This window comes from Gymnodraco acuticeps, unplaced genomic scaffold (assembly GCF_902827175.1).
Source record: "Gymnodraco acuticeps unplaced genomic scaffold, fGymAcu1.1, whole genome shotgun sequence".
Classification (NCBI taxonomy): domain Eukaryota; kingdom Metazoa; phylum Chordata; class Actinopteri; order Perciformes; family Bathydraconidae; genus Gymnodraco; species Gymnodraco acuticeps.
The window spans coordinates 2,785,417-2,808,047 of record NW_022990441.1 but is presented as its reverse complement, the minus strand read 5'-3'; the positions used below and the strand labels follow the sequence as shown (position 1 = coordinate 2,808,047).

The following is a 22,631-nucleotide window of genomic DNA, read 5'->3' as shown; positions in this document are numbered from 1 at the left end:
CTGCATTCATTTGTCATTCTGGTTAATATGCATATTTCACACTGGTTTGTTTTCCTACATTTAGATTGCAAGTAGCCTAAGTGTGAATGGTAGGAAATTGTGTGTGAAATAATATACTTAGTTTGGTCCTATACACCATACGTGTTCTTGTATTATTAATATCTGAAGCTATTGTCTAATAAAATGTAATACCATCTCAAATATGTTAACACTAACAGCTGAACTATTCAAAACACATGTTAAACTGAACTCTAGTGGGGCGAGCTATGACTAAATCCCTGTGCTGAAGAGCAAAAGTGTATCTCTGCAGATTTAAAAAAATAAATATTTCTCAGTACGTGTATTGTATATAATGTTATAGAAACATCAATCGGCTCAGAAAATGTTCAACAGGTAGCATTGTTTTAATTGTGGGCCATATGACTAATATTCTGGTGGGAAAATCAATTACCTCATTCTAGTTTTTGTCAAAGTCAACTGAAACCTGTGTGTATGTATGTGCAAGTGCACTGTAACATCTCCTGTCATTCAGGTCAATGAATGTCCTTTAAAATGAGACAAATGTAAGTGTGCCACCTTTTGGACTCTGTTGGTATTACTGTTTAGCAAGACGCGTCAGCAAGAGAAATAGTAAATAAAAACAGTTACCAGGAACCCCAAAAAACCAAATCAGTTGGTATATTTTTATAAATTGTTAAGTTATTACCCAGTATCACCCTGGTTTCATTCAGAAGCATGAAATGCTAAATGTCCCTTCTGTGGGACGAATGAAGGTATTCTGAATCTGAAAATAGGCACAACACACACCACGCTGTGCTGTGCTATTGATGTACTGTCATCATATTTTTGGAGCACTAACAGGGTTAGTAGTAATAACTGATTCACCCAAACTATAGAGATCACCTCTTGTTTTTAATACCACTCTTAGTTTCAGGTAATTCAGCCTGCACAGAAAGGAGTCCATCTTGCATGTCTTGTGCCAAGTTCAAACTGCATTTTCGAAAAACAATCAGCTCCAGCACCAACTCTCTATTGCTTTAATCACATACATTTAGACACCGCAACAATTAAGTAACAAATTGCCATGGGAGGGAAACATTGCATGTATACAAGCGCAAACAAACCTTTATCAGTCTTTTTTTGGTACAGCACATTGAGGCAGCCCTTCTTTGCCCACTTTTGGATGTGCGGTGGACATGATCACATATCCAAACTGCAAGAGAAAGTGCTCTAAATGCTGCTCAATGAACAGACACTCCTGGCTGGTTTTTATCTCAGATACACATGAGAAGATGACCCAATAATGGAAAACAAAAAGAACAAAAACACCCAGCAACAATAAATCAGCCATTACTACCAATGCTGAACACCTGTCTAGTGATGATGAGTAATCATTTCACTACCAATTCATACATAAACAGATTTACAACATTAGTGGCCATGAATGTTTTAAGAAAAGAGGCATCAGCCATCCAACAGGTTTACTATGAGTAGAAAAATAAAACATTTGGAAAGCCAATGTTTGCTTAGCCTCTATTCAAACTATGCAGCAGCAAAAGCAGCAGCAGCCCTGGCCGGTAGATGTTATGTTGGACTACACAAAGACACACACACTGTCACACATACAAACACATACATGCACATATTCTTTCAATGTGTAAAAATAGAAGATTGAACACAGCTAGTATATAGATAGATAAATGTACTGCTTAAAGGTGGACGTTTTCAAATCTGTGTTTTCCATAAACAATCAAGTACCTGTCTAAATCCGATAGAGATTTATACATATTTTTCTCCACTTCTATACATTTTCTATAAAACAGACATGGTTTAAATTAATTAATTATTCATGATAACAGGCGTAAAATACCATTGCATTTCTCCTGTGCACTTTTACAAAACCCATTATATACTAAAACAAGAGAAGAAAAAAGAATTCCAGCAAATGAAATTAAACCCATTAAAGCTCACTACTTTCCCACTGTATTGGTTTGCTTGCTTGAAGGAACATGAACCAGAGCACATAGCAGGCACCCACCTGGGATGTTGAAAGTATAAATGACAGAAAGATGAAATGTGGTAACCATCGGTGATGTGCAGGCATGACGGGTGTCTGCTGTAAAGTGGTTCAAAGAAGCCATGAAGAAGGGAATTTACATTCTGAAGCCCTACTTGAAAAATCTCAAATTTAGTGACTGTATTCTGGTCTTAGTGCACAAAAGTACCCCTGAGTTTTAGGACAGGGAAGATGCTTTATCATTTAGAGCACCGTTGTGGGGGGTGGCTACATAACCGGGGTCTATGAGGCTCTTTTGGGAATGGCGGGGCAAAAGATATGGTCCTGGGCTAACAGTGCTGTGGGAATTTTGAGCTGAGAAGAAGCATTACTGGGGGAATACGGTGCAGTGGATAAGGCTCATGTTTACAATGTCATGATCATCCTTGGTCACCCACCCCTGCCTGCAACCACTCTTTTATATATGAGGTCATATTTCTAAAGCAGCCAACACCTAAACGTGACTTCACATCACCAGGTTCTTGGACTGGGGATTTTTCAGATTGCATGTTACATTGACTTTAGATTTGTACTTTCTCCTCCTTCCCTTCCTACCTCGTAGGAAAATCCCCGCTCTGTATTCCTCTTTCCTACAGTTCATACAGTTTGTTCTCTGGTCTCACCTGACCCTTCCCTCCCCGTTTATTTCAATGCTGATTTAGACCGCTCGGTTTCTGGGTCCACAGGCTCAGTGACATGGCTGTTGGGTCACGGCCTCTCCCCGCCCCCCCATAGCAGAAAGTAGCTGTGTTGAGGGCTTTGTACACTAATCAATGGGAATTTTGTCATCCAGTTCCAGTGCTCTGTCCTCAGTGGCCTCTTCGAGCCTCCCCAGCTCCTGCAGCTGCTGCCGCCTCTGCACCTCTGCCTTCAGGTTCTCCAGATCCTTTTGGCTGAAATGCAATACCAAAAAAGAAAAAAGTCAATATCCGACTGCCTGTTGAGGCATTTCTGGTATAGATTAACCATTTGAATTTTTTGGTCTTTTATTTATAAACATACTCCGATATGTTATTTCCACCAAGGCCTCGAATATATAAAAAAGCTACTGTCGAGTTCACATCTACAATGACTAATCGCTTAGCAGATAGGCAGAAAATGTAATTGCATTTTCAGTCATTTTTATGCAATTCTGCAGAAATTCTATTTTCAGCATCTCCAATCTAGATATTTAAATGTTTTTCCTTGTTTAGACCACTTTAAACTAGATACAGTGTCTAAGTTAGTAATTTACAGACATAACCTCTGACTTAATCTGACAAACATTAATCATTACTGGCTGAACTGTCAGGGATAACTTAGTCACATAATAATCCAATATCATACTCCTGGAAATTCATAACTTAGTGTTTAATGTCAGATTTCTGTTAGGAATAAAAAAAGGCGATGCAGGTGTTCAGGGCATTGTGTACCTGAGCGGTATGAAGATGATGCCGTTGATAATGTTGAGCTGTTCCAAGACACTGGCCATGCTGGGAGCAGTGAACTGCAAAAAACGAGGAAATAAAAACATGTCATCACTGCTAAATGGTGGCGATGAAACAGATAGAAGCACAGAAACACGTCCTGAGTCGGTCAAACGATTTACCTTGAGTGGCGTGATGCTGGCGTTGGAGCCGTTCTTGTAGATCTCGTTCATGGTTCTCTGCAGAGATACTGCCTGCTGGGTGAGATACTTCAGGTACTCAGAGCTCTCCTTGGTCTTCTCATGTGCCTCACCCATCTGGGAGGAGAGGAAAAACAACAAGACGAAATTAATTCATCAAGACTGACAAAAGAAATGTGCGCCAGGCGGTGTGTAGTTACGCAGGGCGCACCTGGTTCTTGTAGATGGTGTAACCCTCCTTCTCGTGCTGCAGCGCAGAGCGGAACTCAGCTTTGCTCTCGTAAACCCTCGCAACCAAATGATGGCTGGAAAAAGAAGATGAAACAAGGGCCAGATAAATAATAATGTCAGTATAACTACTTTATGCATACAGACGATTCATCTTTCCTCACCTGAGGGCCACTTTGAGGGACCGGGCTCCATGGTACTTTGTGTTGATAGTCAAGGCGTTCTCCAGGAATCTCAGCGATAAATCATACTCCATTACACCGTGCAGCACCAGACCAATGTTACTCTGTGGAAGAGCACAAAGACCAAGGAAAGCAGTCATTTTAATTGTTCCTTTTATCTTTTTTTAAGGGCTGGTTTCACTTCTTTTTTTTTTTTTTATTACACACATTTTGCCATTGAAGAATTATAATTTGAGCCATCCAGTAAGAATTCATAAATCCTGAAATCAGTTTTTTTTAAATACGCCTTTTCTGATGGTTGTTTGAAGCTTTACCACGATGCCTAGACCAGTGGACACCTAAAGGCTACTGCTTTAGGCTCAATACTAAATGTATACATAACATTTTTAAATAACACTTCTGGTTAGATCTGGTCTCTTTAACAATTAGCATTTGTTCACTGAGAACCAGCTCTAGTCTTTTGAGTGTGAGGATGGAATTATTAACTTATTCTGTATCTGCATTACTACAGAAGCAGTTTTTCCCCCCTTCATATAAACAGTAAAGACTGAACTCACGTCTAGCAGTGCCATCTCGGGGTGGTCTTCCCCGGAGACCACCAACATGAGGTAACGGGCGCGGTACAGCAGCTTTAGGGCCGTCGACAGCTGGCCGTTGGCAAAGCAGTACAGAGCCAAGTGCATCTGGGAACAAACAGGAAACACACATATAGGTTAACGGAGAAGGAATCATCTTTAGCATGAACCAAAGGCTTCTACATCTGGTGTAATAACTTACATATTCTTGAACGGTGTTGGGGTGCTCGATGCCCAGGACTCTCTCACTCATCAGAACAGCCTTCTGCTGGTTACTGAGAGCCTGTGGGCGAATATAAAAAAAAGAGGTCATTTGGTGACATAACATTTAAAAAAAAAACACAAAGTTAGAGTTATTATATTTTTGCCTACCTCAGCGTGGTCTCCCATGATATAGTTAAGGCGTGCCAGCAGGCGCAGGCAGGCACAGATCTCCACATGCATGGCTCCGTACACATTGTTGAAAAGATTCAGAGCCTCGTTGATCAGCTCACATCCCTCCTTCAGGAAACCTGGACGTGCAAAGAAAGGGGAGTAAGATACATTTAGTCGTAAAGACAGAAAGTATAGATTTTAAATGTGGTCAGAATCTATACCAAGTAGGTTTACTCAAGGAATTTGCTTTAGAGTATATTGCTGCAAAAATAAACACAGTAAGATCATTTTTTGTTGTAAAGTTTGACAAAACATAGAAAATAGATATTGTAAAACTATTATACTAAAAAGACTTAACGTTTTTTTTTAAAGTATACAGAAAAGGAAATATAATAAGACTATGGCAATGAAATAAATCACCATTTCAGAATTAAAAAAATAAAAGAGCTGTGCAAAAATAAATGTGAAAAATTGGGAAATAAATGTTCAATTCAATCTTTCAAGAGAAGACGTGTCTTGATATTAGCCTCTTTGATATTACATTTCTTGAAATAAGACGCTTTGACACAAGGCTTTTTCTCGCGGGTTACCTTGCTGCACTTTGGCCTGGCCGCTCTGGAAGAAGTGGAAGGCATCTGAGGCTTTGGGGTTCACATGCTTCACAACAGGGAAAATATTCAGGATGTCCTCCTCTGTGAGGGCAGGCTTGTGGCGGCTGTCAAAGTTATACTCCTTTAGGAGAATCTAGAAGGAAAATGAGAAGAGGAAGACATTTAATGAAGGTCATTTGGTAGGATGACATTACAAAAAAAAGAAAGAAAAGAAGACCGTTACCTGGATCCCAGTTTTTAAGGAAATCTCTCTGAGCAGAGTGCTTTTCTGGAGGCCGTATTTCTCCACGACCAGGTCCACACTTTCACTGCACAACATAAAACAATTAATTTGTTAGAAATAAACACATAAAAATAGAAACACTTCTTAAAAGAGAGTCTTCACATCAGAAGGGCCCCTCACCACTCGATGGTGAAGTGATAGTAGCTGCTGGCCTCGGAGGCGATGTTCTTCCACATCTCGCTGGGCGTCAGGCTGGCCCACGCCGTGTTGTCTCCTCCGCCTGGGACCCTGTTGCGACGTTTGCGGTTTTTGCGGCGTGAGACCAGCTCGTCGGGAGGCAGGTGGGCGACAGCGTCAGGGAAGGAGCTCAGGAAGCAGTTTAGGAAATGGCTTACAGCGGCAGAGAGGGCAGACAACTCCACACCCTGAGAGGAGGAAGAATATGTTAATTTCTCTCTTATTTATCACTTTCTTTTGTCCTTTCTTTTTTTGGTGCACAATGTGTCAACCTAATATCTCAATTATATAGCATTGTACAACTTGTTAAGAATCACAACAAATTAAGTAAACAAGGAACAAATACAAATATTTTGTGGATCTTAGGTAAAAATGTATCAAACAGAGGTCAAGAAATGTTTGAATAAACACGTACACAAGTATAGGATGCTAATAAATACACCTTGTAATGATTTGTATGAAAAAATAAATAAATAAGAAGAAAAGAAAATATGTTAAATCCAAACACATTATTCTTTTACAGATTAATAATAACCTGAAATGTTACCAACCTGGAGGTATGTCTTGAAGAAGTGTTTTGCACATCTGGTGATCATCTCAGTGATTCCTATTCTCTAAAGTATATACAAAAATACAAATATTAGAAGGAAAAACCACTAAAATAAAAGTAAGGGACCGTGCTGGTTAGATATAGACTCACATAGAAGTGCTCCAGCTGGGCTTTGGCCGGGGTCTTGTCCACAAACTCCAGGACGTTGCCCAGATAGCGGACGTTGATGCCTCTCTGGTGCAAGGCCTCGGTCAGTGTGGCTCCATCCATGGGCAGAGCGCTGTGGTCCAAACAGTCTTTAACCTGGTCATAAAACACACGCATGGATTTAAACTCAGATAAACAACAAGAGAAATGAAAGCCCTTTATGAGTTGTATCTGTGGGCAGTGTGTGTCACTGACCAGTGATGGGATCTGACAGGAAACCAGGAAGGCTGCAGCGTCTTTGAGAAGCTGCTTCTGCTTCTGGATATCATCTGCAGCATCTTCTGGGAAACGTACTCCTGGTTCAACAACACATGCACACACATTAAAGGCTGCTATTGTCCAGTAAAGAGTAACTTACTCTCTCTCTCATCAAAAATGTAACACGAGCAACAAGGAATTTAGACACTGACATATCTGACAGTTCAGTGACATTAAATAGTTATCTTTCTAAGGTTATACACGTTGTTTCATAATGTATTAAAGGTCCCCTAATATACTGTTTTTCACCAATATATTAAAGGTCTCATATATACAAAACAGGTCTCTGAAGTGTTTTGCTCGAAATACCAAACACCTATTGAAGCCCCCTGTTTCAAAAGTGCTGATTCTCTGTCTGTTACTTTAGATGAAAATAAGGAGCCACTCCCCACGCCCCTCTGAGAGATATTTAGTTAAAAAGAACACAATGGTGCGGTCACCTTGGTTGGTTATTGGCTAATGTTTACACAAGCCAAAAAATCGTTATGACATCATAAAGTGGCAGGTTTTTATATAAATGGATCAGGACAAAAAGTGAGCGAATCTTTTTTCCTGAAACTTTCAGAATCTCTTTACACAGAGGGGACACATGTTTATGAATAAAAGACATGAAAAAGTGGATTTTGCATAATAAGTGACCTTTAAAACTTCATCTCTAAATCAAATTAGATGACCAATTCTCAGCTCAAAAGACTTGTTTAATTTGTCTCGCACTGGTTGATTAACATATGGTTATTAATCCTTGTGCTCACCTGGGGAGAAGATGTCGGGGTTGAAGCGAATGTCAAAAGATGTGTTGCTGATTGAGCCGACTGCCTTGCAGGCATTCAGGACGACCTCGCGGCTTTTGGGATCTATTTTTGATTAGGATCACATACATCGAAAGATGCAAACATTTTAAAAGTGACGACGACACACAGTTTAGTCATTGTAAATAAAAAAACTGAGCTTCTGTAGCCCCAAACAGACAGTGGAAATGTTGTAATTCAGGTGATTTTCAGCATTGAATAGTGATTTAATAAGCCTACTGTAGACATCGTACCCACCACCCTTGCAAAGTTATCAATAAACAAGCGCTCAACATATAATCGACAAATTAGGCAGATTACTGTGATTTAGTATCAATCGATTAGCAGCACACACACATTAGATTATGTTTGCATTCCAATATACATTTTGATTAATGAACAACAGTTATTAATTGTATTGGGTCAAATCCCACCGCAAAGGCATCACAGGGCGGGGCAATTAGAGAGGGGCTGATTGGGGTCAACACTCTCCCCCTGCAGGCTGAGGACTGACAGGGACAGCTAGCCTGGTGGAAATAAGCCACTATAACCCAGTGCTTTATATTTCAATGCTCTACTGCTCTAGCTATATAGACACACATATTCTAAAATCATCTGCATCAATACAGATGCTTGAATATCACTTTGTCTATGCAATGATCCACCAGAGTAGCTCTCCCTGCGTTGTCCTGGCCTTATATTTTGGGGGATTTTCTGACGTACCAATACAAGATCCATCTTCAGCAACTAAGGTCTGCGCCAGCTCTTTGGCCTGAGCCAATCCAGGAATAATTTCCTCAAGCTCCTTACCCTCCAGTGGGCTCTTGTATTCCCCGTTCTGAGGCCTGTTTGCGGTGGGCTTTGAGGATTTGTCTTCCCCTTCAGTCGCTGCCTGTGAAGCAGCAGAGGTATTGTTCTCTGTCTGGCTTGGGCTGTCTGTGGAGGCCTCTGTTGCACTGGTAGACTCTGATGCTGGGGTCTGGGTCGTCTCTGCTTTGTTTTCTGTGGGTGTTTCAGACGTTTCTGTGATGGCGGGTACATTAGCTTTAGCGTCCTTGTTTGCTTTCTGTTGCATGAGCTGTAATGCGGCCATCTTCATGAAGAGAAGATATCTGCGAAGGATGAAAAGATAGTAAACGCATGTATAAACTCTCCTGATGATGCTAGGACGCCCGACAGCGCAGACTCTTACCTGTGCTCAACGAAGGCCTCAATGAGCTCTTGGCGTAGACAAGCCAGGCGGTGGCGGTGTGGGCGAGGGAAGCCTTGGCGCTGACTCTCTGGAGACAGCTCCTCTCCATCCACAGGCAGGAAGTTGAGGTCAGGAGGGAAGGTACGGAGAAGGTCCAGGATGTAATGTCGGCCATCATTTCCGGTAATGCCCTTACATTCGACCGAAGAGCACAGCTCCACTGCCTCGTCCTTCTCATTCAGCACGTTGTGCCTCTGGACCTAACCAGTACACCCAGTAAAAGCTAATATTAACTTGTTGGAGAGACAGAGGATCTAAATACAATCAGAAAAACAGTCTTTAAAGAATAAAGCTGACGATATTCTACATCTTTGTATGTGTCATCAAACTAGTATGTCTCATCAAACTAGTATGTCTATCTACTTGCACAAAATATGCAAGCTCTTCATTTAACTGACCTTGAGTGGCCGGCTGGTTTTCTCCAGCAGCTCCAGGTATTTGCTGTGAGACACGACCGTCTTTCCGAAGTCGATGGAGCCGTAGATGACGCTCTGCTCCTGCTCTCGCTCCAGGATACCCGGGATGATGGACTGAGCGGTGACACGGTAGCCTCTGTAGTCCACCACCACCGTCCCCAGAGTGTACAGACCCTCCACATCCACCGCCCCGTACGCCCGGACTCCATTCAAGTCATTGGTGGGTGCAGCGTGGGCGGCAGCATCTCCACCCAGCTCAAGGTAGTGGTCCCGTACATCGAAGCCCAGGCTGAAGAAGATGTTGTTCCAGATGAACATCTGCATGCGCGTTTCCTCCCCTGGGTTGATGGCCATGACGTTGCCATCAATGACTGCCATGGCTCCTCGTGTGGCAGCTGCTGCAAAGTCACTGTGGACCTGCAGGTGAAAAAAGAAAAAGGAGTAATTGGTAAGTGAGAAGAATCTGTTACACATTACTTTGAGCATTAACAGAGTGACACAGCAGTTTTCTGCTCCAGTATCATCTGGTTGATCTTGTGTTAATTGTGTACCTTGAAAATGGCCCTCTCCCTCAGCAGGCGTTCAGGCAGGTTCTTCCTGGGCAGCTCTCTGGTGGTCTGCAGCTCCTCGTTCCAATCTCTGGTCTGAAGACAATCAGCACAAACATGTTTTTATACTGGAATGACTAGACATCTTTTTTCTGCCTGATGTGGTGCTTAGTTCAGATGATCCCACCTGTCCAGGTATGTGCTCCTCGTAACCCAGGCGGGAGGTGTAGGCGTCTTCAGCTCGAACACAGTCCATGGCGTGGTCTACCTGCGGAGCTGTCCAGCTGTACACCTGGAAGGGTGTTGCTATCCTCTCAAACGGATGCCTCTGGACCCTGCAGCAAAAACGCAGCATAATCATTTAAAAAGGCATCCTGTGTGGGGTCTTTTGCTCTTGTTGTAGGCAGTTCCTGCATCATCACAATTGTAGCCAAATGAATGACAAAACGACAGCCTCCTGACCATCTTTCTTGTAATAAATGCTATATTTGAGTTTTCTTATTGTTCTTTAGGACTGTGACCTTCATGCCAGGACTTGACTGTAAACTGTTTTGTTATTGCATTGTTAAAAAAAGTCAAATGAAGATTAGAATAGAAGCACTTTAAAAAGAAAAACAACAAGACTTAAAGAGACAGGAAAATGAAAGGAGAGAGAGGGTTAGACATGCAGCAAAAAGTGTGTATGTCAGACATAAAACCAGGCCTCTGCAGCAATTTGTCGTCTATTAGACATAGACATGTTTTCATCAATAGGGGGTGAGAAATTACATGGTTCTCTAAATTATTCAAGCACAATGAAGTCATTTAGCATAAAGTGAAGTTATCCACTGGCAGTAAATGTGTTTACCTTTTCTTTTGCAGGGCAGTGAAGTTCTTCTTGAAGGCAGGGCTGATCTGGCTCAGCAGCTCCACCAGAGAATGGCTCAGGAAGCTGTGATTGGCTGGCTTAGGGTTAAAGGTATATGTAGTAGATCTGGAAGACACACATGGTTGGTTATTATGTTTTGTTTGCTCATTTAAATAGGGAACTTCACTGCTGAATAAACAATATGAAATATAAAATGTTCAAGTGAAGCTAGAGAAATATTTAATGAAGATTACTATATATTCACACTACCATATTGAGATCTTGAAATCTAAAATATTTCACATTACATTTGGACACATTTGAGTTAGTATGTGCTTGTTATTATTATTTAGACAAAGTCATTGTGTAACACGATGTCTTTGTTAATTTTCTCATCACAATGCGATTCCATTGAACGAGAATCATATAATCAGCAGAATAAAATATTGCTCAGCCCTGCATGAGAGGAACTTGAAATGGCTATGCCCAAAAACCATAATGCAGGTTTGAAATTCTTGCTGGCGTCCAAAATGTGCATTCTGAAACTGTTAATGCCAAATGAATGCCAAACGCTCCGAGTATTAGCTATGTGTACAGAGATTATACTGCTTAAAAGCTTGAGACTCCAGTGCAGGAAAAACACAAGATATGCATGTTGACTGACTGGTTGAGGTAGAAGCCGCGTGTCGAGGCAGTGATGCTGATGTGGCGCTCCTCCACCGTCACCATGTACAGGTACATCAGGTCACCGTGCATCTTCCTGTTTCCAGGGGGAGGGTTCCAGCCGCTCATGGTCAGGACCTTCAGGCACTGCATCGGCTGTGGAAGCAAAATAAAATACATTGAAAATGAGTCTCTAACTCTACTTAAAACACTTACTCAACACTACGTAAACATTTTCCTATAAATTGTATTTTGGTCGCTGTCAAATCTACACACGTGCAACATGAAGGTTTAACATCTTGCATACAGTGGCAAAGACTGTAACATCATAGCCACACACACATTAGGGTGGTCCTTAAAATTGAAGTTTAGCCTCAGTTGCAGCTCCATGGCTGCTGGTGTGGCAGCCCAGGTCGATGAGGGAGGGGTAAAAGGGGTCAGATTGAGTACAAAAATTCACCAGGAGAGTTTTCTTGACTAATAGAATGAATTCTGGGGGTTGGCGCTTAGACTTTCCGACTTTCAATTTTAAGGACCACCCTACTGAGGCTAAACTTCAAGGTTGATGAGGGAGGGAGTAAATGCTGTTGGAATTTGAATAAAATTCACCAGGAGAGTTTTCTTGACTATCATAACAAATTCCGGTGGTTGGAGCTTAAAATAAATGAATTTGAAAATGTACATGGCACTAAGGACCACCCTAATCCACATTGGTGTGAAAGTTTATTAAATGTAGTCTTAATTCAATATAATCTTGCAGTTATTTAATCCTTATAAACTGATGTGTTAAGTTTAAGGATGAAAGGCATTTACTACACTGTAGTCAATGAGTGTGTGGCAGGACAGAAGTCTGTGTGAAGATGAACAAATTGACATGAGGTTGTCAGAATGTAGGTGTGTGAGTTCCTGCCTATATGAAGGCATCTGGCACAGGAAGTGTTTTACGATGCATGCAAGTACATTAGTTAAGCCAATCCATTGTAAGTGCTCCTGCATGGTCTTCAAATAAGCCAAAACTTGTTATAGTAGGACCAAATGTAGGGCAGAGCTCACTGCTTCTCACCTTCAAGTCTTTGTTCTGGGGCTGGAGAGGCAGCAGGGGGCGATCTTTGCTGCCGGGCAGGATGTGCTCTGGGGGGGTGCAGTCAATCTGCTCCAGCTCGTTGCCCTTTTTCTTTCGCTTACCACTATCTGTAGACAAATAAAATCATGCCATGTTAACATCTTCAGTCCGCCTACATGTTGCAACAGTCATGACACTGTACATTAAAAGAGATGATTAGGATTGTTTTAAGTGGGGTTGTATGAGGTCCTCATCTATAGTCAGTGTATTACCTACAGGAAATGACGGTCGAAAGAGAGTGGCTTATTTTAGCCACATAAAACAAAGGCCCACCCAAAATCATCAATATTGGTTTCAGTGTAAGCCATTATAGAAAATGTTCACCGCTATTAGACAGCCCTTTCTTATTAGGGACTGAAGTGATGATAGGCTCTCTGTAAAGCATTAAAGAGAGCCTTTGAACCATTACAGTGAGCATAGATGAGGGCTTAGTAATCTGTTGTAACACAATGAAAATATTGTGAACATTTTTTACATTTTTTTTAGGATGGGCCTTTCTTTCAGGTGTCTAGAACACATTTTGCTACTGACTGTCAAAAACAGCCTTAATTCTGTGCTGGTACTTTAGTATGTTTCTCCAGACCAGGGGCAAGCTGACTGCCATGCACTGTATGATTATTACCTCATAGAACCACACTGTAAACAATCCGAACTTCCCCTTAACCAGTTAAGCCCCAAGCCTATTTTTCAGGTCTCCGGCTCGAAAATGACATTCCCAGAACAAATGATTATCTTCACTTCTAAAAAGGGGTAAATTAATAATCTTTTTTCTCAAAGCAATGATAAACCTGTGAGTTGGATGTAGAACAGTCAGGATCAATATCGATGTTTTTTATTTTAAAGTAAATTCAGATTGAACATAGTAAACATTTTTTAATTATAGTGTCCGTCCAAAAGAAAAACATTACTTATAGTGAAAACCAGGGTTCGAGTTACATGGGAGCCAATGGGAGCTGAGCTCCCATAAGGAGGGGCCTGAGCCAGTGAACATCTGTGGGGGTCTGCACCTCCAAGGTGCGCAATACATTATTGCGCAATCTATGCCCGTGACTGTGTGCGTGCGCACGCATGCACGTGCGCTAGTTTTAAAGACCCCCATAGAGCTCAGTTTATAACTCGAATCCTGGTGAAAACCACCCTTGAATGATGGGATAGTAGACTAAAAGCTTTAGGAATCCAAACTATAACATATAATAAGTACCCTGTATCAAGATTGATGCAAAATAAGTGACATTCAACCTTTTTAGAGAGATTTAGCACAAAAAAAACACTTCTGGGGTCATTTGGGTGGATTTGCCATATCTCTGGAACCCATCGGTCTATTTTGATGATTGACACCTCTTTTGAACCATTAGAGCCAATAGAATTGAGGGGAAGTCCCTAAACTCCATCTAAACATTACCCATTGGTGAATGCATGCCAGTACGCCCAAAACCGGAAGCTGGGTTGTATTCCTCACACACTATATGAAAACAACAAATCTCAGTTTTTGACAAAAATGGAATGATGGATTATCAGTAAGATAAAATAAGATGGTACTTTATTGATCCCAATTTGGGAATTGTTGCGTGTTGCAGCAGCATAAAAGACAAGGCATTTTACAATAAAACAAAACTAGAAATAAACAAGAAAATATACATGTTGAATTTGACAAGATATTATATATACAAATAAATATATACATACATATATGACATATGGAATATTAATATTAAATATTGAACAAATTTGTATGTAATCATTTCAAAGTGACACAGACACATTGGATTAACCTTCAGCAGCATTTTTATCGTTTTAATGCCATTGAACACAACTTTTGATCAGATAACAGCAAAGGTAAGACATATTTGCCGTTTTTGCTCAGTAAAGCTACGCTGTGTATTGTCTGGGTTTGCCTGAGTTTTGATCGCACAGTGATTATACTTATACCGAATCTGTGGAATCTCAGCTTTAATCTGATATCTTGTTTGTGCAGATCCGATAAGTAATAAAGTATTTATACCGTGAGTTCTGTGCTAAGTGCGTTAGCATTTTCTCGCTCAGGGCTAATTCAGGGGCTCGGCGTTAGAGTTGTGTTTTGTTTCGGTAAAAATGGTTAATATTGTCTGATAGCTGAGTTTCTTCCCGTTAAGCGGGTATGATACATTCATAGTTTGTTAAATGTTAAGAAGCCCTCAGACGCTGTTTCTTGCAAGATACCGGTACCGGGGGCATGGGGCTTAACTGGTTAAGAAATCCCGCTCCAGGATGATAAACATGGCCGTTCATCCCCCCTTAATGTCCCACACGGTGTCATACCTCCGAGGTCTCCATCGGTGAAGACGCTGAGGAAGGAGAGGGAGTTGCAGTCCACTCCGTTGTAGGAGTCTGACGGGTCCAGACTCTTCAGCAGGTCTCTGATGTGGCGCACATGGATGCGGGCCTCGCGCACTGTGTAGGGTTCTGGAGGACATAGAGACACAAGAAACTAAGAGTCAGGCAGTGACACAGCGAGGGGTTTGACAAGAAACCGATCAAGCTAATGGACACTTTAATTATAATTCAATTTGTTTAGCCTTTTGCCAACAGCTGCATATTAATATAACTTACTTGGACAATAACTGTGATTAAAGCTCAACCTTTTCAAGCTATGAAGCAATCTTTTATTTTGCTTCTTGGCGCCACAATAACATCACAAACCCAAGTATAAATAAAGGTCTCTGACCTTCCACCACTTTGAGCAGCGAGCCCTCCTGCAGACCCTCGATGGACTTGAGCTCAGCGAAGTTGTCCAGCACGTTTCCGTCGAGCTGAAGGGAGAAGCAGGTGCGATGGCAGGTGTCCTCCCGGTCCATCAACACCTGATGGATCTCCTGTACCATTTCCTGAGGAGACACCTGATGGCGGTAGGGGAGGGAGAGGAAGATCAGTATAGCTTCAGGAATACATGCAGCTTGAGATATACAACCTGCTATGGATCAGAGGAATTTCCTAGGTTTCTAGTTTGAGGGGAAACATTGCTTGCACATTTGTATTGATCACACTGCAATGCAACCTGGTGTTCAGAATGAAAACAGTCCTGAGCTCAAACCTTATGCTGCACTCAAGACAGAGTCAACGTTTATTTCATTCTTTCTCATAAACTCAACTTCCTAAAAAATTACTTTGGATGTCACACAATAGAAGCATACTTTTAAAATGGCAAACTAACAGGAAAGACAATATATATTTTTCTTTATTAAAGTAGTAAAAGCTGTTCTACAGGTTAATTGATGTCTGGAGGTCGGGTGTAGGACATTTTAACTTGGAAATTCCAACCTCCAAAATGTCTGGATTAGAATTGTGGGTTTTCTAATATAATGTGGAAGAAGAAACATGGCGCTAGTAATTTCCTTCTCTTTCGTAACAGTCGGCAGGTAAAATGCTGAAATATCTCAATTAGGTCACAAAATATTCCATAGAGAATACGATCCAACGAGTTTAGAGCGACAATATCACTGAACAGCTGGCGTGTTGACTGGCTGCTTGAGAGGAGGTAATCCTTACCTGCAGGTCAAATGGCTCTGTTCCAGGCGCCTGGATCTTAACAGTGAAGCCCGTGTCCTGGATCACTATCACTTCCTGTTCGTTGGAATCATCTCCTCCGTCCGCATCGCTGTTTGCATCCTGCTTTGATTCTGCCTCCTCTGCATGATCATGAGCCCCATCACCATTCATTATGGCTGTATCTGCAGTGTGCCCTGCAATGGATAAGACACAAAGGATTGTATTTAAACTTTAGTTGTTCGAGTTAAATTTGACAACTCTGACCAACGATGCAATTTAAAGCACATGTTTATTAATTATTTTCTAGCATAGAATATCAAAAAGCATTAGTCAATCATGTTGCCTTCCTCTTTAACTTTAAAAAAGTATTCACACCGGCGACGACATGTTCGGCTCTCTAGTCAGCACACTGTCTTGTCATGCAGTGTAGTATCAAAGGGTGTAGATGCTGCACTGTCAACTGTAATTTGGCTTAATATTTATGGTCGATTTTTTGTGCATCAACAGTAACAACACCCGTCAATCACAATAAGAAGGGTTTTGGAAAAACAACTCCGTTTTCTACAAATCTTCAGAAGTCATTAGCTTGTAATCTGATTAACAAGTAACACCACCGAGCAAGCAACCTGGCGATGCTGCCAGGCAGAGTCCAGAGTCTGGATAACCCGACCGTAAACCTTATAAAATATTTATGAATGGGTGAACGACAGAGCTCAGGCACGGCTTGCTAGTGTTCCTACAAATGGATTTAACACAAACTGCAGAATGAGCAAGATATGATCTAAACTCTATGACTCGACTTTGATCAATCTGTTCAAGAGTAACTACTCCAAAGAGTTCTCAATAGAAACACCAAAATCAATATTAATGATTGTATCAAAAACCTTTGTCAATAAGTAACCAGGCACTATTTTTGAGCAGGTCTCAAAGGAAACACCAACCTGCTGAAACCAACACTGTTGCGACACTGAGGGGAGTTTAGCCAGGGAGCCTTGAGGGATTGAATACCAAAGGTTTCAGCATTCAAAAGAGAGAATTACTGGTCGTTGCATGACTTGCAAATGTAGTCAGCAACAAACCATTAGCTGCTGTCGTTACACCACTGTGGCATTAAACTTTCTAAATGACAGTTACTCATTATCTTTAAAAACCCAACGTGATTTGTAACACTAAGTTATTCGATGATCTCACTGTAAATTCAACCTTTTCAGAGTAAGTACAGTTGAGGGTGAGAGGCTCTGTGTTACAAGGCGAGCATGTGGATGTCTCACTGGGACACAGCTGCTGGCAGCCCGAGTGTCCTTGCTCAGCGTCAAGGGTAAACAGCGTCAGGGTCGCTGGAGAAAAGGGCCAGAGGGAGGGGTGGAGCCTCATAACTGGACCACGACCCTGGGTGGGAATAAAAGGCACTGAAATGGTGGAGGAGCGGGGGAGGCAGCACAGGAGAGAGGGGAGACCGGCCACGCTCTGAATAACAAACACAACGGCTTCAGAGCCGATACGCAAGTTCATTGTGTTACAAACAACGCGAGAATGTGGGCTTGCTGCTAAGAGTTTCAGTGCAGCTGTCGTTGTTTTCACTAACAGCACACCAACGTTTAAGTTCTTATCAGATCTGAACTGTTTACATCTGAGAGGTTGAAACAATGTTAGCGGATTCCCTCAGTAATTCTTCTCGTTAAACCTGCAAGCACCATGCAAGGCATTCGGTGCTGAGCAGGTCGTGTACAGTGGGGTTTTTAGTGCTTCTCTGCAAGTTACTAACATTCACCACATCAGAGAAGGAAGAGTACAAAGTGCCAGATTTCCGACTGTGATTGATGAAGCAATCCAGCAGTCCATTTGTTGCAAAACTAAAACCCTTTTGCTCCACATTAATGAAAGAAACGTTCAGTAGGAAGGAAGGGAGGGAATGGCCTGGGGATGTTTTACAGTAAACAGGACTAATCTCATGTCTCCTTTATTTCAAATGGAAGGAAGTAGAAATGCAAGATTTTTCCTCAATGCATTTCCTGTTGAAATTATATATGGTTACAGTGAGACAGCAGTTTAATCTGACATTTCTGGGTATCAGTTTTGATAGGGGATATAACTGATATCTAATGACGTGTTTGTTTTAATCATTTTTATTAAAGTTTTATTATTAAATATACATCAACAGTGCATCTACATATGCCTAAAAATAATACTGGCAGGTACGTTGAGTGACATGATAATAAGATGTTTGTCATCCATTATGTCACACAATTGTGATTAGACTCCAGGTTACAAGGTGAAGGGAAATGTAAAGAATCAATTAAACAAGACAAAGACAGATAACATGAAAAACTTGGCCAAAATAAAACACTACAGCAAGGTTTACACTGTAACTGACCCAGTTGTTCTTTCCCAGAAATCAAACTGCCACCTCAAAGCAATTACTCACATGATCTCCTTTCAGAGCATGTAACACTTAGAGCTTTTCTTTGGTACGCTCTTCTATGGAGAAAAACAAAATGATAAATCTAGCGAGCTATTTATCCACTCTGCTACCTTTGACATGGGGACCCTGGCTGCTTCCATGGCAACATTAACCAGCCGGACAACCCTGAAAACTGCAGCAACACAACTCACAAGGTCTGTCTGTAATCACGTTAGCGGCATCACAAGCTGCCAACCTCCTGGTGGACGGACAGACCCCGAGTCATGTTTCTGCAAAGGAATTCAAAGCTGCAAAGACTAAATACAAATATCTGTTTGAGATTTACTCTCTAAATGAGTCACTCCATTCTTCAGTTTCAAGCAATGAGTGATACTCAACACATCCCTGCATGCACCTTGTGACAAGGGGTTGCTTGAAGATATTCCCTCATTCAAATAAGATACAAATGTTAGGTACTGTACTGTTGCTATAAGGGCTGCTACAAACAAGGCCCATCTGTTTGCCAAGGCTTTCGGCCCCTAAATCGATCTGTTGTTTTGTCTGTCTGACTTTTGTTTTGTTATGTTTGTGTTTGCCCTATTACTTGTAAAGCGACCTTGGGTCCCTTGAAAGGCGCTATATAAATCCAAGCTATTATTATTATAAACAATTATTTAAATTATTAATGAATATGTTTATTATTATTATTATTATTATTATCTTGATTCCTTGGTCGAGGAAATGTCAAAACATGGTTGTCCCATTTTTCTCAAAGGTCCATTGTGAGTCTTTAAATGTTGTGCTGTGTCATTGAAAAACACAGATATTCAATGCAAAATATGAAAAAAATAAATGCAGTAATACTCATATTTTAGAGCTTAGAGGAATTTCTGCCATGTTTGCATGAAGAATTGCTTTAAGGAATAATGGGTCAACTAAATTAGAACTACTCATTGCTTCAATGCAATCCCAGGTCATGCAGGATGTGACATGGGGTTGCTTGGCAATGTACCTTTATATTAAGGGGTAAAAAGCTTAAAAGGTAAGGAAGGTACCTTTAAAAAAGGTACAGTAGCTACGAGTGTGGACTGGTGAGGAAGATATTTAGCCATGAGGTGTGTTGCAACTGTTTCAAATGTGCAATGACAGTCCAGTGTATCAACCATGTTCAGGCCATCAATCCAGCCACTGTCTCTCAAACATGAGTTTAATAGGAGGCCACAAGAAGCAGCTATCATTTTCATTATCAACTCCTCAGGTCTCTTTATTAAATCACTTGGGCCATACATGTCAATGTGAAGTACAAGATGACGCCCCAGGTTTCTTGTTGTGTACAAGCAACAAGTTATTATCACATAAGACAAAGAAATGCTGCACAACTGAAAAGCTAGATCTCAAAATAGAAGCTGCATGGCATTTTGCTTTCCAAACTAAACCAAATTGTTAATTATTTAATCAATACACTATTTGTTTAGGCTCTCCAATGAAGCATTAGCATACACTGCTCCATGTGGAAGGACTGGACAGCATAGTTTACATCAATAATCACCCAGCCAAAAAACGAGATTAATTAAAAAGCATTCAGCTCAGCAGTTTATCTTCAAAGTAGCACAAAGTCATCCTTCACAGGTAAAGCAGTGGGGCACTCATGCCTGTGTTTTCCAATGAACTGACACGGGCAGAGACGACTCAAGGTCCCACATGTGACACACGCAGACGCTGCAGCAGCACTGCCTTTAAGTGCTCCACCAATTGTATAACATTAACTTCACATGCTGGCAGTCTAATCTTCTTCTTTATCCGAGTGCTGCAACTCCGCAACCACTACTTTTATCTTCCAGTATACTCACCAGCTTACACGGCTGTTCAAGTATTATTAGCGTAACCTTCCTTCACTGTGCATGCACCATCATGACTTTTTTTTTCTACGACAACCAGCTTCCGCTTCCTGGTCAAGAAGGGACACTCGATCTGATCTTCCCCGGCGGGGAGGAGAGAGGGGCCCGCTTGAGTGTCACGACCGACCGCTGGACACTTCTTCCAACTTACATCTCTTAACGTTCGCCTTTTAACAATCAAAAAACGCAGAGAGGTAACGCATATAACACTTAACTTGTCGGACACAAAGATAAAGTGCGACAGTGTACATGAACCCCCCTGTGATAATGTGCAGAGTGTGCCGCTCCACTGAAGGTGACCTTCAGTTCATTCAAGCTGTAACAGAACATGTGTAGATACGAGCTAGCACAACAGGAGCTGCAGCACTGTGATACGTGAACAAATCATATGATATGCAGACTGTTTGTTTGTTTGTTACAAGAAAATAACTCGTTTTCAGGGTAAGTGCTCTAATGGGCATGAAGCAATGCGCCGACTCACGAGAGCGACTGCTTGCTAGTGAGCCAGCTAACATTAGCCACATACTCAATGAGAAGGCTAATGCCAACATACCGGATAACCTGGGTTAACCTGGTTTCCTTGTAGTGTCAGTCTGAACTTGGACTGCATGCTTATAGCTATGATCCTTGCATGATTAAAGTGTCGGATCCCGATGTTGCTAGCTTGCCAATTAGCACAGATGACTACCAGACAGCTTAGCATATGCTACTAGGTGCAAGGTGGACCCTCTAAACTTGGAGAGGCTAACTAGTAGATGAAGGGAGGTGCATCCCACAGACCACCACCTTGAATTGGGACTGAGGACTTTTAAGTCACATAACAAAGCATGGAATTAAATGTCATTAGCTTTAGTGGATGCTATACAGAGACATTCAACACGACATTTAACAAACCACAAAAATCCGATAAAGCACATGGATGCTGGCTGAAGTTGGCCTAATACTGTGTGTTATATGATGCGAGTTATCAGTGTGTTTATAATGCATGCTAGGTGCTGTAACTTGAGTCAAAGAGGCTTACCACAGCCGCAGGGATCCTTCAGATGTGTCTTGCTGGTTTCTTTGCCGTCCTCCTGGGCTCCATCCCCGGCTTCATCCGCAAGATCAACCGGATTACAGTTAGGCACTGACGCCGGGATGTCATCTGTCTTGCTCACCATGGTGGGCAGTCAGTGTGGCAACAGAAACCCCCCAGCAGCTTAGCTTAAATACGTGAGTCTGAGGTGAAAATACAAAAATATGCTTCTCTCCGGCTATCAGCAGGCTAGGTGGCTACATGCGAAGGGTACAAGCTTACAAAAACAAGTCTACTGAGGAAGGACAGTGCTGTACATGGTGCTGATGATCACACGTGGTTTCCTCCTCCCCTTGACCTATTTGCCTTTGCGTACACTTCCCCACTCACCGAGCATGGCGCTACGGAAAGCCACAAGAGACAAATCGTTTTTACAAACTCATTTGATTTTTATGGGAAATGTTGATTTTATCTTTAGCAATTGAACATAAAAAGTCAACAATGGCTGAGTAGAAAGACAAAGTATAACAATACTATTTAATTTACTTGAGTGATCATTGAAAGTTGGATGTCACCAACTGCTAGCTGTTAACCTCCATACTGTAAGAACTTCAGCTCACTAATCAAATTATTATATACAGCTATAGCTTGATTAACCTGCTTGGAGGTATATATGTATACTGTGCAGTATTTTCCATATTAAGTCAGATAAAATAGAATTTAGTTATTCCCACAGGAAGTTGTTCTCTGTTTAATCCCTTCACCATCATAAAGTGAGCTCAATCGACCCTTCAAAGATACATCATTTCTATTTTTACCCTTATGGTAACTTCAATAGTTAGACAAATGAATACTTAAAATAGTTTTTTAAGTTGAAGCACTTCTACCCTGTTATGAAATAAAACACATCTATGTTGTCCTCAGAAAATAAATAGTCTCTCTCAGAAGGCTCACATTAACATTGATTGATCCTTTACTTTTTTCCTATCATTAAATAATGAACGAGTTCAGAGTAATCTATTCCTCACTACCTAACAAAGACCCAAT

The 22,631-nt window shown here is 41.4% G+C and overlaps 1 protein-coding gene across 3 annotated transcripts; it reads right to left on the bottom strand.

The window, feature by feature from the left end:
* Positions 1–893: 893 nt before the first annotated feature.
* cluha (clustered mitochondria (cluA/CLU1) homolog a) lies at positions 894–21,945 on the bottom strand. Of its 3 annotated transcripts, none has more exons than XM_034225494.1 (27): positions 21,591–21,945; positions 16,271–16,464; positions 15,450–15,621; positions 15,044–15,187; positions 12,686–12,813; positions 11,624–11,778; positions 10,960–11,085; positions 10,300–10,447; positions 10,116–10,208; positions 9,547–9,981; positions 9,089–9,348; positions 8,620–9,008; positions 7,861–7,962; positions 7,046–7,146; positions 6,794–6,946; positions 6,645–6,707; positions 6,037–6,281; positions 5,857–5,941; positions 5,613–5,766; positions 5,020–5,159; positions 4,850–4,930; positions 4,630–4,755; positions 4,055–4,176; positions 3,874–3,967; positions 3,645–3,779; positions 3,469–3,542; positions 894–2,949 (listed from the first exon to the last, which is right to left on the bottom strand). In XM_034225494.1, exons 1-27 carry the CDS (start codon positions 21,727–21,729, stop codon positions 2,823–2,825), a joined length of 4,185 nt encoding a protein of 1,394 aa, XP_034081385.1. In that variant the 5' UTR covers positions 21,730–21,945; the 3' UTR covers positions 894–2,822. The 3 variants fall into 3 exon arrangements, with proteins under 3 accessions (XP_034081385.1, XP_034081387.1, XP_034081388.1); XM_034225496.1 differs by having other exon boundaries at positions 8,707–9,008; positions 21,591–21,944; XM_034225497.1 differs by lacking the exon at positions 21,591–21,945 and adding an exon at positions 20,522–20,631.
* Between the last annotated feature and the right edge of the window lie 686 nt (positions 21,946–22,631).